The sequence below is a fragment of the Sinocyclocheilus anshuiensis genome, unplaced genomic scaffold, assembly GCF_001515605.1.
Source record: "Sinocyclocheilus anshuiensis isolate Anshui unplaced genomic scaffold, SAMN03320099.WGS_v1.1 scaffold929, whole genome shotgun sequence".
NCBI lineage: Eukaryota > Metazoa > Chordata > Actinopteri > Cypriniformes > Cyprinidae > Sinocyclocheilus > Sinocyclocheilus anshuiensis.
Window position 1 is genome coordinate 99,772 of NW_015557109.1, and position 16,936 is coordinate 116,707.

At 42.0% G+C, this 16,936-nt stretch overlaps 2 protein-coding genes across 3 annotated transcripts; both read right to left on the reverse strand.

The window, feature by feature from the left end:
• LOC107677683 (ankyrin repeat and SOCS box protein 2-like) lies at nt 1-7,201 on the reverse strand. Its single transcript, XM_016472683.1, has 8 exons — nt 6,872-7,201; nt 5,941-6,050; nt 5,571-5,726; nt 4,439-4,684; nt 3,707-3,878; nt 2,272-2,803; nt 1,622-1,775; nt 1-361 (listed from the first exon to the last, which is right to left on the reverse strand). Exons 1-8 carry the CDS (start codon nt 7,006-7,008, stop codon nt 228-230), a joined length of 1,641 nt encoding a protein of 546 aa, XP_016328169.1. The 5' UTR covers nt 7,009-7,201; the 3' UTR covers nt 1-227.
• Nucleotides 7,202-10,935: 3,734 nt separating this feature from the next.
• LOC107677687 (protein Z-dependent protease inhibitor-like) lies at nt 10,936-16,291 on the reverse strand. 2 transcript variants are annotated; one of them, XM_016472689.1, is made up of 5 exons: nt 16,211-16,291; nt 15,354-15,975; nt 14,498-14,771; nt 11,448-11,595; nt 10,936-11,315 (listed from the first exon to the last, which is right to left on the reverse strand). In XM_016472689.1, exons 2-5 carry the CDS (start codon nt 15,943-15,945, stop codon nt 11,124-11,126), a joined length of 1,206 nt encoding a protein of 401 aa, XP_016328175.1. In that variant the 5' UTR covers nt 15,946-15,975; nt 16,211-16,291; the 3' UTR covers nt 10,936-11,123. The 2 variants fall into 2 exon arrangements, with proteins under 2 accessions (XP_016328175.1, XP_016328176.1); XM_016472690.1 differs by having other exon boundaries at nt 16,215-16,242.
• Between the last annotated feature and the right edge of the window lie 645 nt (nt 16,292-16,936).

A 16,936-nucleotide genomic window follows, 5' to 3' on the forward strand; every position in this document is an offset into this window, starting at 1 on the left:
CTGGTAATAATTCACTATTTTGCACTGTCTGTTAATTAAAGGAATGACAGCTTTTCAAGAGCTCAGACACTCGAAGCCTGAGAGCAGGTTTATTCTGTGAACACCACCATCATATCAGTATTTTCAGATCATCTACATTAAACTGTGTGTCAAGCACATCAAGATGAATTAAAAGTGATATAAATACACAGTGCACAGGAGTGTAATGTGGTGTGGTCAGTGTTGTGCTAAAGGCCCCTGGAGCTCAGGTACCGCAGCATGGGGCCCGGCAGCGGCAGCGATTCCACACATCTCAGTCTCTGCGGCCCCAGCTGCTCTCGGATCCTCAGCCCACAGAGATGCATCAGGCCTCGAGGAGACGCTGTCGAGACAGAAGCAGAAGAACACACTGTTCAATCACGTTTAACACGCACACAAGGGACTCTACAGGACGGACAAGCTCATAAAAGCCAAACAGATATTATGAAAACCAAATTAACAAGTTCCTAAATTAAAAAAAAAAAAAATCCTCATTTGAAATCCAAAGTTGAAACACTGAAATTGTCTTTTGTGTAAAAATAAAGCATGAAAGACCAACAAAATGTATATTATACACTGCCAGTCAGAAGTGTTTGAACAGTAAGGTTTCTAATGTTTTTAAAGAAGTCTCTTCTGCTCACCAAGCCTGCATTTATTTAATCCAAAATACAGCAAAAGCAGTAAAATTATGAAATATTTTTACTATTTAAAATAACTTTTCTATTTGAATATATTTTAAAATGTAATTTATTGTGATTTCAAAGCTGAATATTTAGCATCATTACTCCAGTCACATGATCCTTCAGAAATCATTCTAATATTCCTATTTGCTGCTAAAAAACATCTATTATTATTATTATTATTGTGTTGAAAACAGCTGAGAAGAATTTGTTCAGGTTTCTTTGATGAATAGAAAGTTCAGAAGAACAGCATTTATCTGAAATACAAATCTTTTGTAACATTATAAATGTCTTTATCATCACTTTTGATCAATTTAAAGCATCCTTGCTAAATATAATTATTAATTTCTATAATTTCTTTGCCAAATAAAATAAAATCATACCGACTCTAAGCTTTTGAATGGTATAGAGTGTATAATGTTACAAAAGCTTGTTATTTCAGATAAATGCTGATCTTTGGATCTTTCTATTCATCAAAGAATCCTGAAAAAATGTACTCAACTGTTTTAAATACTGATAATAATCAGAAATGTTTCTTGAGCAGCAAATCAGCATATTAGAATGATTTCTGAAGATCATGTGACACTGAAGACTGGAGTAATGATGCTGAAAATACAGCTGTGCATCACAGAAATACATTACAGTTTAACAGAGATTCAAATATAAAGCAGTTATTTTAAATTGTAATAATATTTCGCAATATTACTGTTTTTGCTGTACTTTGGATCAAATAAATGCAGGCTTGGTGAGCAGAAGAGACTTCTTTAAAAACATAAAAAATCTCACTGTTGACTGATCGTGTAGATGTGTCACTGTTTGCTGAAATAGTTCAAAGGTCAAAGGTCATAGCGATCTGTGCATCTCTGCTGTCTGCGGCTGCGTGTGCTTTTACTGGCGAATGAAAACAGATGCTCGGCACTCACATGTTTTCTCCTTAATGCTCGTCCACTCCGGTTGGTCCAGAAGGAGATCTCTGACCCTGCTGCAGAGCTGAACGTTTCCTACATAGTCCAGCAGCAGATCAACGAGCCGCCCGGCTGAGTGTCTCCAGCAGGAGGACGAGATCCAGTCACAGAACTGAAAGACAACAGATCACAGTCAGAGCTGCAGAAGATAAAACACACTGCAGGCCTACTAACCCTCTATGGTATGCATTATGTTCTAACCATGAAATATAAAAAAAAAAAAAAGTTTTTATTACATGAAATAACTTCCAATTGTACAAATCAAAACAGATTTTTGATATGGCAACAGTGTACCACAATAAAAAATGACCAAAGAAGTAGTTTTTCTATTAAATTATGATTTTCTTTTCAACTGAAATGCACGTTTCTTTTAGAAATTGATGCATCTAATCTTTATTTCCATCAAAATCTGCCAAACACAGACAGACACACACACACACACACATAGACACACACACACACACACACACACACACACACACACACAACACCATATTGCAATATATTGTATTTTTTTCCCCAAAATAACAAGGAAATAAGTATAAATGAATTGTTGGCAAATGGCAACCATAGAGGGTTAACTGGTCAAAGACGCACTGAATCAGTACCTTTAACTGTGTGTCAGTGTCGCTGGTGTGTCTCTGGCGCGTGTGAATTCTGAGCTGAGCGTGCTGCTCGCTGTGATGTGTGTCGCAGGTAAAGCAGGGCCGAGCGTCGCAGCCGCGGTCCAGCAGATACTGCAGGAGGTCCAGCTGATGAGTGTGCAGCAGCAGCGCTGGGAAGCCTGTGTTCACATGGGCTCCGTGCTCCAGCAGCAGGGCCACGGTCTCCAGACAGCCGTGACGCGCCGCTAGCAGCAGCGGGCTGCAGGGGTCAGTGCTGGGGTCAGCTCCGGCCCTCAGCAGAGCGGCGGCGGCCCCTGTGTTCCTGGCAGCGACGGCGCAGTACAGAGCAGAAACACGCCGGTCCTGGAACCCAGCGGAGCGCTCCGGAGACAGTTTGCTGTTGACGTCGAATCCCGACTCGATCAGCAGACTCAGAACGGCCCGCCGGTCGTGCTCCGCCGCCAGATGAAGCGGAGAGACACCGCTCCGCCGGACCCTCGCCCGGCTGCTGACCGGGAGCAGTGAGGAAACTATCCTGAAAACATTTCACAGCTTATCCTACAAATCAATCATTCCTTACATCATCAACACACTATTAAATGTCTTAAAGGAACTGTTCACAAAAAATTTAAATGTAGATCAGGATGAGTTTGTTTCTTCATCAGGTTTGTAGAAATGTAGCACTGCATCAGTGTCTCAGCAATGGATGCTCTGCAGTGAATGGGTGCCGTCAGAATGAGAGTCCAAACAGCTGATAAAAACATCACAATAATCCACAAGTAATCCACAGCACTCCAGTCCATCAGTGAACATCTGGAGAAGACAAAAGCTGAAACAAATCCATCAAGACGCTTTTTAACTAAAACACATAGAGTCTATAATCCATAATAACGCTTCCTGCAGTGAAAAGGTGCATGTCCTGTTGTCTCTCACATCAAACTCCAGCCACATATTTGTTTAGAGCTGTTTAAACGCTGCTTGATCTGTGCAGATTTCTCTCCTGATTCAGACCAGAACACTTTTTCACTGGAGGAAGCGTTATTATGGATTATGGACTCTATGTGTTTTAGTTAAAAAGCATCTTGATGGATTTGTTTCAGCTTTTGTCTTCTCCAGATGTTACCTGATGGACTGGAGTGCTGTGGATTACTTGTGGATTATTGTGATGTTTTTATCAACTCTCATTCTGACGGCACCCATTCACTGCAGAGCATCCATTGCTGAGACACTGATGCAATGCTACATTTCTACAAATCTGATGAAGAACAAACTCATCCTGATCTGGGATGACCCGAGGGGGAGCACATCTTCATCAAGTTCTCGTGTGTGTGATCTGTAGGTGTAAAGCACAGCTGTGGACTGCAGTAATCACATGTGTCGGAGGCGTCAGGCGCACAGAGCACAGATCAGTAGTTCTCTAGATTAGACTGAACCGTACTCGTTGTGTCCGTGCTGGCTGGCGATGTGCAGAGGCAGAAGGCCGGTGTCGGTGGCTTTGTTGGCGTCAGCGTGATGTTTGAGCAGAAGCTTGACTGTTTCTGTGTGACCGTGTCTGCAGGCTTGGGTTAAAGCGGTGTTCCCGTCACACGTCTGAGCGTTCACACTAGCACCTGACGGGACAAACACAGCATTCTAGTGTTTCTACTGTTCTGCTCTTCAAAGACATCCCTCAATATCTTGAAATAAATGTCTTATAAACACGAATGATACTGTTGTAGCAGCTTTCTGTCCTTATCTAATTATTTTTTGCTAGGTCTTTGTTTTTAGTTAGCTATCATATTCATTTACTTATTCATGTCACGGTAAAATATTAATTTTAACTTCAAGTTTAAAACTCAATTTAAAAATATTCATGGATCAGACGGATCAGAAACTCTCCGGCTAATCACACTGATGACTGTGTTTGTACATGTTTCCTCACAGCTTACAAAATGTGTAAAAAATCACCACTCTATAGTGAAAACAGACATCTGACGTGTCTAAAACTAGCTGTTGTTGGAGAATAGTTTATAACACAGCTCTCACTACAAAAAGCACAGTTTGCAGTGAAGTTTTTTAAAAGCAGTCACAGGACAGCGAAGTGAACTGCCACTTCTGCTGTTAACAGATGACCCCACATGACTGCATGTTAGAGAGAGTCAGAGTATACAGTAAACCCGGCGCTCAGTACTGCTCTGGATCAGGTACGCCAGCGCTCCTGTGTGTCCGTGTCGAGCCGCCTCTATCGCGGGTGTGATGTCGTCAGTGTTGCGGGCGTCTACAGCGGCTCCGGCCCTCAGGAGCGTCTCACAGAGCTCAGTGTTGTCTCGTCTCGCTGCTTCATGCAGCGCGGTCCAGCCGCGATAACAGCGCTGATTCACCGCCGCGCCGGACGCCAGCAGCAGCTTCACCACGCTGATGCTCTCCTGCTCACACGCTAAACACCAGCACACAGAGAAGACGGAGGCTTAAAACACTTATTACAATATTGTCTTCTGTAGGGCTGCTTTACAGCTGATTCCAATTTGTTTCATAACATGGAAATGAGATGTAAATGTATTCACCCTCAGGCCATCCAAGATGAAATCTTCATCAGGTTTGTAGAAATGTAGCACTGCATCAGTGTCTCAGCAATGGATGCTCTGCAGTGAATGGGTGCCGTCAGAATGAGAGTCCAAACAGCTGATAAAAACATCACAATAATCCACAAGTAATCCACAGCACTCCAGTCCATCAGTTAACATCTGGAGAAGACAAAAGCTGAAACACATCCAGCATTAAGACGTTTTTAACTAAAATACATAGAGTCCATAATCCATAATAACGCTTCCTCCAGTGAAAAAGTGTTCTGGTCTGAATCAGGAGAGAAATCTGCACAGATCAAGCAGCGTTTAAACAGCTCTAAACAAATACAGTATGTGGCTGGATCTTGATGTGAGAGACAACAGCAGATGCACTTTTTCACTGGAAGAAGTGTTATTATGGATTATGAACTCGTATTTGAGTTAAAAATGTCTTAATGCTGGATTTGTTTCAGCTTTTGTCTTCTCCAGATGTTAACTGATGGACTGGAGTGCTGTGGATTACTTGTGGATTATTGTGATGTTTTTATCAGCTGTTTGGACTCTCATTCTGACGGCACCCATTCACTGCAGAGCATCCATTGCTGAGACACTGATGCAATGCTACATTTCTACAAACCTGATGAAGAAACAAACTCATCCTGATCTCGGATGATCTGAGTGTGAACATATTTACAGCACATTTTTATTTGACATTGTTCTTGAACTAAATTGAGATGAATATGACCACTATTGTTTTACCTTTATAAAGCGGCGTCTCTTTGTTCTTGTTGCTGATGTCCGGGTCGGCTCCTGCTTCCAGAAGACTCCTCACACACTCCAGGTGTCCTCCGTGAACGGCGAGCATCAGCGGTGTCTGCTCCTGTAGCGTGCGTTTGTCCACACACACGCCAGGATCTGTGTCACACAACACGTGAACACGCTGCTGCATCACTGCAGGTGACCAATACTGACTAACACAATTAAACACTTAAGGGCCGAGCCAAAGCACAGGAGTAACTCAACTCGTTCAACAAGTTTTTTTGGAAAGATTTGTGACAAAACCCTGCCGTGGCCCTTCAGACCCCCGTGTCTGATCTCTCTCTAGGACAGATGTCTCCACGGCTCTTACCTGTCAGCAGAGTCCTCACGCAGTGCGTCTGGCCGCGGTGAGCCGCTTCATGCAGAGCCGTCCAGTCGTCTGAGTCACACGCTTCAGCTCTTCTGACGGCAGAGCTGACTCTGGAGGATCAGGAGCATTGAGAATACGGGAAAAAATCAGTCTGTTTGTCTGTTATAGTGGAGGCCGGGGCTAGTTGTCACATGGGGATGTTGCCACAAGGTCTAACTATCTCATAAACATTTGTTTTCTCTTGCAGTGCTTTTTAAAAAAGGTCTTAAATTGAAATATTTTTTTTTGTCAATTCTGTCATCCAGACTACACTTACAGTATCATCATATGTCTGTAATATCTGATGAGTACTAAGTGAACTTAATAAACATACACAGACATACTATAAGACAAGGATCAGTATGGCATGAAGACAGATCTGTGTTCTCAGGACAAGGGTCATTTTCATGTCAGATCGGGGCAAGTTGTCACATTTTTTGTGTGTGTATATATATATATATATATATATATACACACACACACACACATTATATATCATTTTTACATTTGATTAATTGTGTTTCATAATCGTTACATTTGCCCAAAAAGCTGGTAATATGGATTTTAATGGCAGTTCCACTGTGACAACTTGCCCCATCGCACAAATGACCCGCTATAGCGGTCGCCGTGTCTTTGTGTGTATATACAGTGTGTGTTTACAGAGACATTTCAAACTCAACCCACAAAGAGTGACTGGAGAAAAGAGTGACAACTAGCCCCGGTCTCTCCAAAAGATGAGTCTTTCCTCCGATGCAATGACAGCTGAAGATCACGCAGGCACAAATCACACACCTGTCATAAACTCAAACCAGGTTACGTGAGATTTATTCTGTTAATGAACTAACAGCGATAATAAACACACACACACACACACACACACACACACACTCACTGTGACGGGTCTGTCTCGTCTCCGTTCGCAGCTCCTCCAGATGATGATGATGATGATGGTGTTTTCTGCGGCGAGTTTCGTTTTGTGTCGCTTGATCGAAATAATGCGATATATTCGGCGTAAGAGAATCGTGTCATCCTGGTATTGTCACAGACAAAGACGCTCGAGCCGCGCGCGCCTGTGTGTGTGTGTGTGTGTGTGTGTGTGTGTGTGTGTGGGAGACACAGACACACACACTCGGGCGCTCAGCTGTTCGCTGGGTTAATTTTAGGTTGCTCTTGACACGTGAGGACTGGAGTTGACCTTATTTGTCTACCCACTCAGCCAGCTGAGATAATTCTAGATAAACTCGGAGTGGAATTACTGAGAAATGAGGGAAAGGCGTTAATTGAGCAGATCAGATGCAGTCAGGGCTCTATTGTCATGGCCTGCAGTCAAATGCCCGGGGCTTTTGTTTAGCTTCCTTACAAGCTTTCCTCAGAAACAAGCGGAGAAGTGAAGAGCTACACAAGAACTGGCTCTTCCATTGACATGAATAACACTGATATCTGTAACTGTTTGAGTTCTGTTACTGTCATGGATCAGTGCTAGTATTCAGCCTGTGTATCGTTGCAGAGATTTAGGCAAACTGCTTTTGTGAATTTGTATATGTTTCATGTTTATTAATAGGTCATGGAGCATTTATGACATTTGAAAATCTTCACGACTGTCATAAATGCTGTGATGTGTAAATGATCCAGAAATGAGGTGTTTTCACATGTTTTGTAGTCACAGCACAAACACACACATGATATGGAGAGAGAGAGTGTGTCTCTGTGTGTGTGTGTGTGTGTGTGTGTGTGTGTGTGTGCGCGTGCGTGTGAGTGAGTGAGTGTGTGTGTGTGTGTGTGTGTGTGTGAGTGCGTGTGCGTGTGTGTGTGTGTGAGTGAGTGTGCGCGCATGTGTGTGTGTGTGTGAGTGAGTGAGTGAGTGTACCTGGTATTTATCACGTTATGGGGACCAAATGTCCCCACAAGGATAGTAATACTAGTAAATTTTGACCTTGTGGGGACATTTTTGAGGTCCCCATGAGGAAACAAGTTTATAAATCATACAGAATGAGTTTTTTTGAGAAAGTAAAAATGCACAAAGTTTCCTGTAAGGGGTAGGTTTAGGGGTAGGGTTGGTGTAGGGCAATAGCACATACAGTTTGTACAGTATAAAAACCATTACGCCTATGGAATGTCCCCATAAAACATGGAAACACAACGTGTGTGAGTGTGTGTGTGTGTTTGTGTGTGTGTGTGTGTGTATGTGTGTGTGTCTGTGTGAGTGTGCGTGTGAGTGTGTGTGATGTTCAGATCCTACAGCTGATGCCTTTTATGGACATACTCCACTCTGCTTAGCTTCACTCACTCATTACAGCAGGATTGATGAAGTGGCAAGACATTTTTCAGCACTGTTACATTTCTATTAAACACATGCAAGGGTTGACATCTAAAACTGAACGTGTAATCAAACAGGCCTCAGTCTATAACTGAAACACTGACGGCACATTTTACAGACCCATGAAAGGGCTTGACAGTTTTGAGCTGCATTTATAGTGTAATGTATCTACAGTACAGCCATGAACCATGAATCTGTAGTGCAGGATGAATCATCACTACTTTTATCTATTTTATAATGAGAAAGACTACATTTGAAGTTTGGAATAATTAAGATGTTTTTTCTCTTCTTCTCATCAAGACGGCATTTATTTAATCAATTTTATTTTTCAGGATTCTTTAATGAATAGAAAGTTCAAAACAACAGCATTCATCTGAAATCTGTTGTAATATTAGAAATGTCTTTACTCTCACTTTTGAGCAATTTAATGTATCCTTGATGAAGAAAAGTAATTTCTTAAAAAGCAAAACAAATTAAAAAAAAACTTTTCAATGATAGTGTCACAGTTTCCACAAAAATATTGTGCAGCACAACTGTTTTCAACATTGATAATAATCAGAAATGTTTGTTGAGCAGCAAATCAGCATATTAGAATGATTTCTGAAGATCATGTGACACTGAAGACTGGAGTAATGATGCTGAAAATACAGCTGCGCATCACAGGAATACATTACAGTTTAACAGATATTCACACAGAAAACAGCTGTTTTACACTGTAATAATATTTCAGTGTTTTTACTGTATTTTTCATCAAGTGAATGCAGCCTTGAGCAGAAGAGACTTCTTTTAGAAACATTAAAACATCTTAATTATTCCAAACTTTGACCAGTAGTGTGTGTGTATCTGCTAAAAGTGAAATCTATCAGCTAGCATACAGTATTCAACAGAAGAGAGTACAGTCTTGGGCAATGATGCTATAATATCAGATGAATAAAAGTATCACACCTCTCAATCGCTGCAGTATTTCTAGGCCCCACAGTAGAAACTGAACACATCTGTGAACAGCCTCGCTGACTGAACTGAAGCAGGAACAGAAGCCTGATGAGCGTGTTCGGTCGTCTCAGACGGAGCCCAGCATGTTGCTGTGAACGGGTCAGGACCAGAGATGAGTGTCAAATGTGTCCGAGAGGTTCATGAGGGCCTGTGGATTATCAAAATAATATCTGACAAGATGACTTCAGCCTCCTGAAGCTTGACAGAAGAGGAATATTCCAGCAACGATGCAAACCACACTGCCAGGATCACGCAAGAGCTCCTGAAGAAGAGAAAAGTGAAACCGGCTGGCCAACTATGTCACACGACTTCAATCCTTTGGTCTTCTAAAGAGAAAGACAGAACGACAAACACGCAGCAATAAAAGCATTTCTGCAGCATGAATGAATGAGGTATTTAAACATCGCTTGTGCTTTAAAAAGGGTGAGGAGACCGAAAGTAACTCTGGGTTTACCGAAGAAAACCTGCTCCCGACTCAGAACTATATGAGAGCATGCTCATGCTTTACAGTGTTTTATTTGATTATTATATAGCAATTCAAGTGGGCTGTGTTCCAAAAACAACAATCTCACTTTGATAAGTTCCTTCCTACTTTAGCTGCAATACAGGCTTCAAATCTGACTGAAATATGACTGTTCAGACTGAAGTCTTATTGCAAAGCACTGGAGCTGTATCTGATTTAGGCCCACATGTGTAAGAGGCCTAAATCAGATTGGAAAAGATAAGACTACATGTGGTTAGTGCTGTTCATTGTTAAAAATAAAAAGATCTGAGTGACTGGCACTTTAGGGCCATCTGTGCGAGCTGCTCGAGTCCAGTATCTGCTGCTGTACTCTGCATCTCACACTCGCCATTGCTCTTGGTTCATGCAGTCGCTCGGCCATGAAACCATTTATGAAGCTCCTAACTATTAATGCCAGCTCTGGAATCAGCAGATTGTTGGCGACTTTTGAAAGCACTTTCACTTTCCAATAACATCACTTTATAGTTGACTGTGAAATATCTAGTAGGGATGAAATTTCACGAGCTGACTAATTGCAAAGGTGGCATCCTATCACAGTGCCAAGCTTGAATTCACAGAGCTCTTCAGAATTACCCATTTTACCCACAGCTGAAATATAAATGCACCTGAACAAGCTAATCAAGGTCTGAACGGTTACTAGGAAGCTACAGGCAGGTGAGTTTTAATTAGGGTTGGAGCTGAACTCTGCAGGGCTGCGGCTCTCCAGGACCGGAGTTCGCCACCCCTGATATAGTGTATATCTGATTTTAAACCACATTTGGAAGTGTCTCAGAATGAATGCAAAAAAAAAAAAAAAAAAAATCTGTGTGTATATGAGGATATTACCAGTGATGGGATGATTGACAGGTTGGTTTATGGTGACAGACTGCATGTAACTATTAGCACATTTTATGATGTGTTAGTACGTCCCAAAGCCTCTTTGCTCTTCTATTTCACACTCAAAATATCTACCTTTTCCTCTTTTTATTGCACAGTGTATGCAGGCGGATTGAAGTTTGCTGATGGTTTCTGTTGCAGCCGGCGGCACTGAATGTCTAACCCCGACTCAAACACTAAGAAGATGCTGACTGATTCAGTAGAGGCGTGCGAGCCCAGCGGAAATAAAGCAGACAGACTGCAAACAGCACTATTTCCTCACTTTATTTCTTACAATACAATGTGCTTATCCACACAGTGTTCACTGAGTTTGGTAATGTTTTCTGTCTGAAGTATCACTCCGTTAGTGTGTGTTTGGCCCTGTGCTGCTGTGTGTTTCTGTGTGTTGAAGAGGCACAAGCGTCTCCAGTCAGTGTTTGTGTGCTTATCCACAGCTCAGTTCTTTGTGGGGTCAATCACTCTGCCCATGAACAGCAGGCTAGAAGTGGCTTCATGGTACAGAAAGAAGAAGAAGGGCCTGTTGATGATGAAGGTGGCTGGCAGAGAATAAGCCGTGATTCCCACTGATGTGACTGAGGCTGCAGTCGTGCCCTTCTCATCCACCTCGATGACGGCTTTATGCAGCACCTGCACACACACACTCACACACATATGCACACACACACGCACGCACGCGCGCACACACACACACACACACACAGAGCCGTCAGCGGCTGTGATAAAGCGTGTTATAATCCGTGTGTGTGAGGCTGCAGTCACCTGTGAGACTCTCAGATGCGCGTCTTTGCTCAAACCCGTCAGGTTGGCTGAATGGAGGAAAATGCTGCTGATGCCCAGACGTGGCAGGATTTCATGCAAGTCGTAAGATTGCTCCATCTTGAACTTGGGCAGATGAACCTCCATTTTTCTGAGAGATAGTACAACATGTATAAAAGTAAATCATGATGTTTTAACTAGAGGTTAAATAAAGAGTTCCACCAAATATGAGCTTTCATTTATTCTCCCGAAGGTGCTTCCCGATAACAGCAGCAGCAGCAGCTCATAGTGTGATGTTTGTGTCCTGCACCACCGTCTAATGATGCTTTGACTCTTTGAGACGACCTTATCTCATCAGTTTCATTCACTGATATGATGCTGCTGAGCTGAAAATGGTCTTTGTTTTGTGTTCATCAGTGTTTTGGAGGAACACAAGGGAGAGTAAATGGTGACACACACTAAAGTAAAAAGCAGCAGCTCTACAGCCGGATGCACACTGTATGATTTATGATTATTGCTTGTCAGACTGTATGAACATGATCCCAGCTGTAAGCCTCATCACACTGTGGGATCTCAGTCGTCATCAGTGACTGTACGGCAGTAAAAAGACTTGAGTGTTTCCGTGTCGTGTTCAATGACGGCGAGCCACATCCACACGCAGAACTGAAATGGTGGCTAGCAAACGAAAACAATCCGTGTATCATTCGATCATTCATTTTTTTATTTAATATTGAAAGTAGAAAAATTAGAAAATGGGTCCTTTTTCGTGTTTTAGTTTTTTTCCAAAAAACGAAAAAGGAGAATTCAGCTTAAATGTTTGTTTTTCGTTCATGGGTGGAAAAATTAATAAACAGCTTGAATATTGGATTTCTACACGTGGGCGGGAATTAAACGCCCCTTTCTGCTGATTGGTCAGCCGAATATCAAAGTGCCTTCTTCAGTTCTTCTGTAGTATCACGCAGCAGAATAATAGTCCTCCACTGCTGCAATTGTACGGATTAATAACCCATTTTATCAATATCATATTTTTCTCATCAAACAGGCTAATGAATAGCTCGACACAACTCGTACCGGGGCAGAGTCTAGACAGGGCTAGACCAGCGGTTCTTAAAGTGATAGGGGGCCCGAGAAATAATTTGCTATAGCCTAAAGTATTTCCAGACTGTAAAGTCGCTTTTTTTATCATGATACATAGGCCTACTGTGATTTATTCCAAAGTGACTTATATAATGCATTTAATGTCAAATAATCTAAATGAAGCCTTTTAGAAGACAAGTATTCGCTGTGGTTCATGTTTGTGGCATGCGGCAGAAAGATGCTCAAGGAGACCGAGACGCGCTAAAGCAGCGCATTCTGTTGTTCTCTTTATTTTTCAAAGGCATGACATTTTGTAGTTATTTTGAACGTAACGTTACACAATTAAAAATATACATTTTACCATACGACTATAAATGACAGAGTATTAAGTTATTTCCCCTCGATGGGGAAAAAATCCAAGTGAACATCAATCAGTACTCCATGCCCAGCTGATGCAAAGAATAGAATTTATATCTACACAGAAGAAAGCCCTGTCTAGACTCTGCCCCGGTATGAGTTGTGTTGAGCTATTCATTAGCCTGTTTGTTTGATGAGAAAAGATTAAATGTAGTTGCAATAAATGCATTAAGAATCCATACAACTGCAGCAGAGGACTATTATTCTGCTGCGTGATACTGCAGAAGAACTGGAGAAGGCACTTTGATATTCGGCTGACCAATCAGCAGAAAGGGGCGTTTAATTCCCGCCCACGTGTAGAAATCCAATATTCAAGCTGTTCATTAATTTTTCTACCCATGAACGAAAAACGAACATTTAAGCTGAATAAGCCGATTTCTAATTTTTCTACTTTCAATATTAAATCAAAAAACGAATGATCGAATGATACACGGATTGAAAACCATCTCTAGTGTTCATTTTAATCATGGCATAACGAAGCCGATGTGTGCGGAGCAAATGTTTTGTTGTTGTTGCACTAACTGCATCATTAGTTGAATTAGCACACATATGTCTGCAAGAGGTCTGTTAAAGATGGCTTCATCTGGAAAGCATCTGCTCTGCACAAACATCTGAAAAACACCAGGTTTACATACGCTCTAAACCATAAACATCTTAAAGACATTTTTTAACATCTATTTGCCATCTGATTGGAAACATGTATATGAAATGTATTGCAGATGAGCAAACACTCTAAAAAATACATCTTGCAGATGTAAATGCAGACATCAAATAGACGGTAAATAGGATGTAAAATTAGATTGCAGTGGTCATTATCTGGCTGTCAGTGAACATGTTAAATTAGTGAACAAAAGGGGCTTTCGTACATATTTAGTAACTATTTGTACACTGCTTTTTAAAAATGCCAGGTAGCTGGTGTTTCGTATGCGTTTGGCCAATCAGCATACACTTGCGTGACTGATAGTTCCTATTGACGTTACTCTCCAGAGAAACAAGCGCGTCACCATCTTTAGAATATTGTCTTTGAACTTCCGTTTGTGTGGTAGCTCTGTGTATTTCTGTGGCATCGCTGTATAAGAGTAATGTAGCTGGTAACGTGGATTTATGTATTGTAGAGTTAACAAATGTTATCGTGAGTACTGTAATGTTTAAAGCAAATGTCATAACAAATGTCAGTAAAAAACGAGCGGTTGATTCATGAATCCATGAGATCACTGTGGAAATACAACTGGAAGACAGAAGACAACAAATGCAGCGTTAAAAAGGGGCAGGACTACATTAGGTCAATAGGACTGTTTTAGACCCTACTCTGAAGTAGGAGCTAATTTAGTTCCCCCAAACAGAGTTCCTAGAACTAAATACAATCCTAGTTCCTGCGGTGCGAACACGCCAAAAAAGCGGGAACTTCAGCCAATAGTTCTAGGAACTATGGAAAGTTTCCTCCGGTGCGAAATCCCCTAAAGACTACAGATTTTGGACTAGTATCTGAGGAATCTTTCAGGATTTGCGAATGGAGGCCAGTATCGTACAGCATGCACCGGCTGAAGGCTGTGTCTCACATGAGTCTCATGTTTTTGATCCAGCGGTGGAATCGCTCGGCGCTGATCTCGTCGTCGATGACGGTGTAGTCGGCTGTGGCGTCGGGAAGGACGATGAGCAGCGCCGCTCCGCCGCGGTACGACAGACGCAGCACTCGAGCGTGCAGCTCACGGTCCTCAGCCGTGGAGAATCTGTCCTCCTTCACCATCATGGGGACTTGAACGATGTTGTACTTGTCCACATAGAAGCGACTAATTTCTGTGCTGTTGGGGTCAAACGGACGATCCCAGTCACCTTGAGAACAAAGAGCTTTACATCAAATCCCAGTTGTTTAATTCAGTGTTTCCACATGCATAGAAACTAGGGCTGCGACGAAAAATCAATGCAGAATCAGTTTGTGGATGGATTCTGAGATCTAACGAATGCATGGCGATTCTCTCTGGAATGGATTCTGAGATTAGATCTTAACAGCAGATGGCACTCTCTCGTTTTTATCCGCACACTCAAACACTCATGAAGACAAGCGCTGAAGAGAGCTTGTGCGTTCGGCTGAGTCTGTAATTTCACCTCGGCTCAGAATGCTTTTATGACTCCAGATTAATGTAAACACAGCCCACTGTGAACACCCTTGTGGTTCGCTTCAACCTTTTCGAATTTTATGAATGATTATTTTAGGTTCAAGTGTGTGTAAGGATTTGGAAACAAGCAGAGTACGGCGGTTTCTACAGCATGCAGCGCCATCTGCTGTTCAAAACTACGCTCAGAATCGACTCGAGAAAGAATTGCCATGCATTTGGGAAATCTCAGAATCGATGCGGAATCATTTCTCGATTCGAGATGCATGGATTTATGTTTCCAGGCCTAATAGAAACTCACCCTGAAAGAAAATGGTGTTGAGGAGCATCATCTGCGTCAGCGGCTCGACGCTCGTCACCATTTCGTTCACTTTGCCGCCGGTCTTTCTGCTGACATACTCGTTGATGGTGCTCTTGCTGAGCTCTGTCTTACTGAAATCCACATTGTTCACATCGGCACCGAAGAACGTCTTGATCTGATCGCTGAAGACTCTCTCGACGTTAAAGCGCTCGTCTACGAAGAGTGCCGTGCCCTGCTCCATGTGCAGTTTTCCGTCCTGCGAGATGTTCTTCTGCAGCTGCTCAAAGAGCTGTGGGATGAGCGTCGCGTCTCCAGTCCCGTCCAGAGAGTCCAGATTCAGGCCCTTCTCCATCTGACTGCGTGTCGAGCCCTTGGAGGCCAGTAAGAGCGTGGCGAAAGACGTGGAAACACTCAGCGGCGAGAAGAAGATGTTTTTGTCATGATAACTTGATATCTTGCGATAGAGGTTCATGGCAAAGTCAATATTTTTGAAGGCCAGATCCGTGACGTCAGGAGTTTTGGGCTCTTGACTTTTAAGAACGCACAGAAAACCAGACGAATAAACGAGGGTGAACAGCACTCTTAACTCCATTTCATAATCGTTTTTCAAAAATCCTTTGACCTGTTGATACAAAAAACAGCTTATATTGAGTTTTAATTATTCTAGAGAAACATTGCTTCATATTAAGACACACAAGCACCCGCGATTCATCATTCTTCCCTCTGTTCTTTACTGAAGGATTTCTATAAGTACTAAAAGCAACAAACATGGTGGCAAAACACTGAACAATAAAACCAGCCCTAACATCTGAAAATATTAACTATAAATACATGCATAAAGTAACATGCATACTCACTGACAGGCTGCCGAGGATCTTTTCCCGTCTGTTGTGTTCTGACTGTTTGCAGAGACAAAGTTCAGTGTACTTTAGAGATTATCTATTAACAAACAAACAATTTTAGACCTGTCTGAAACAGATCAGTGATGGCAGATCACCAGGTTATTCTCACTTGTTTGAGTTTCAGTTTTGATGAAATCTTAAGTGCTTTAATGAAAGAATGGCAATTGTTCTCATCCTCAGGCCATTCAAGATGTAGATGAGTTTGTTTCTTCATGGGAACAGATTTGGAGAAATGTATCACTCCATCAACTTGCTCACCAATGGATCAGGTTTGAATTTAAAGCGTCTCAATGCTGGGTTTGTTTCAGCTTTTGTCTTCTCCAGATGTTAACTGATGGACTGGAGTGCTGTGGATTATTGTGATGTTTTTATCAGCTGTTTGGACTCTCATTCTGATGGGCCCATTCACTGCAGAGCATCCATTGCTGAGCATTTTCAGCAAACTAGTACATTTTTTTGGTGAACTATTCCTTTAAGAATGATTGTAGGAAACTTGCTGTAATTTCATTCAGACTTTAACAGATATTCATATCTACATATCTGCAGGTCATCAACTTAATAGGATGGTTCGGCCAAAAATGATTCTGTTATCATTTACTCGGCCTCGGTTTTACATAGTCAGGAGAAATCACAGAGAAAAGAGAATGTTTGACTTTGTACATTGTGTATTTTTTTTGTATA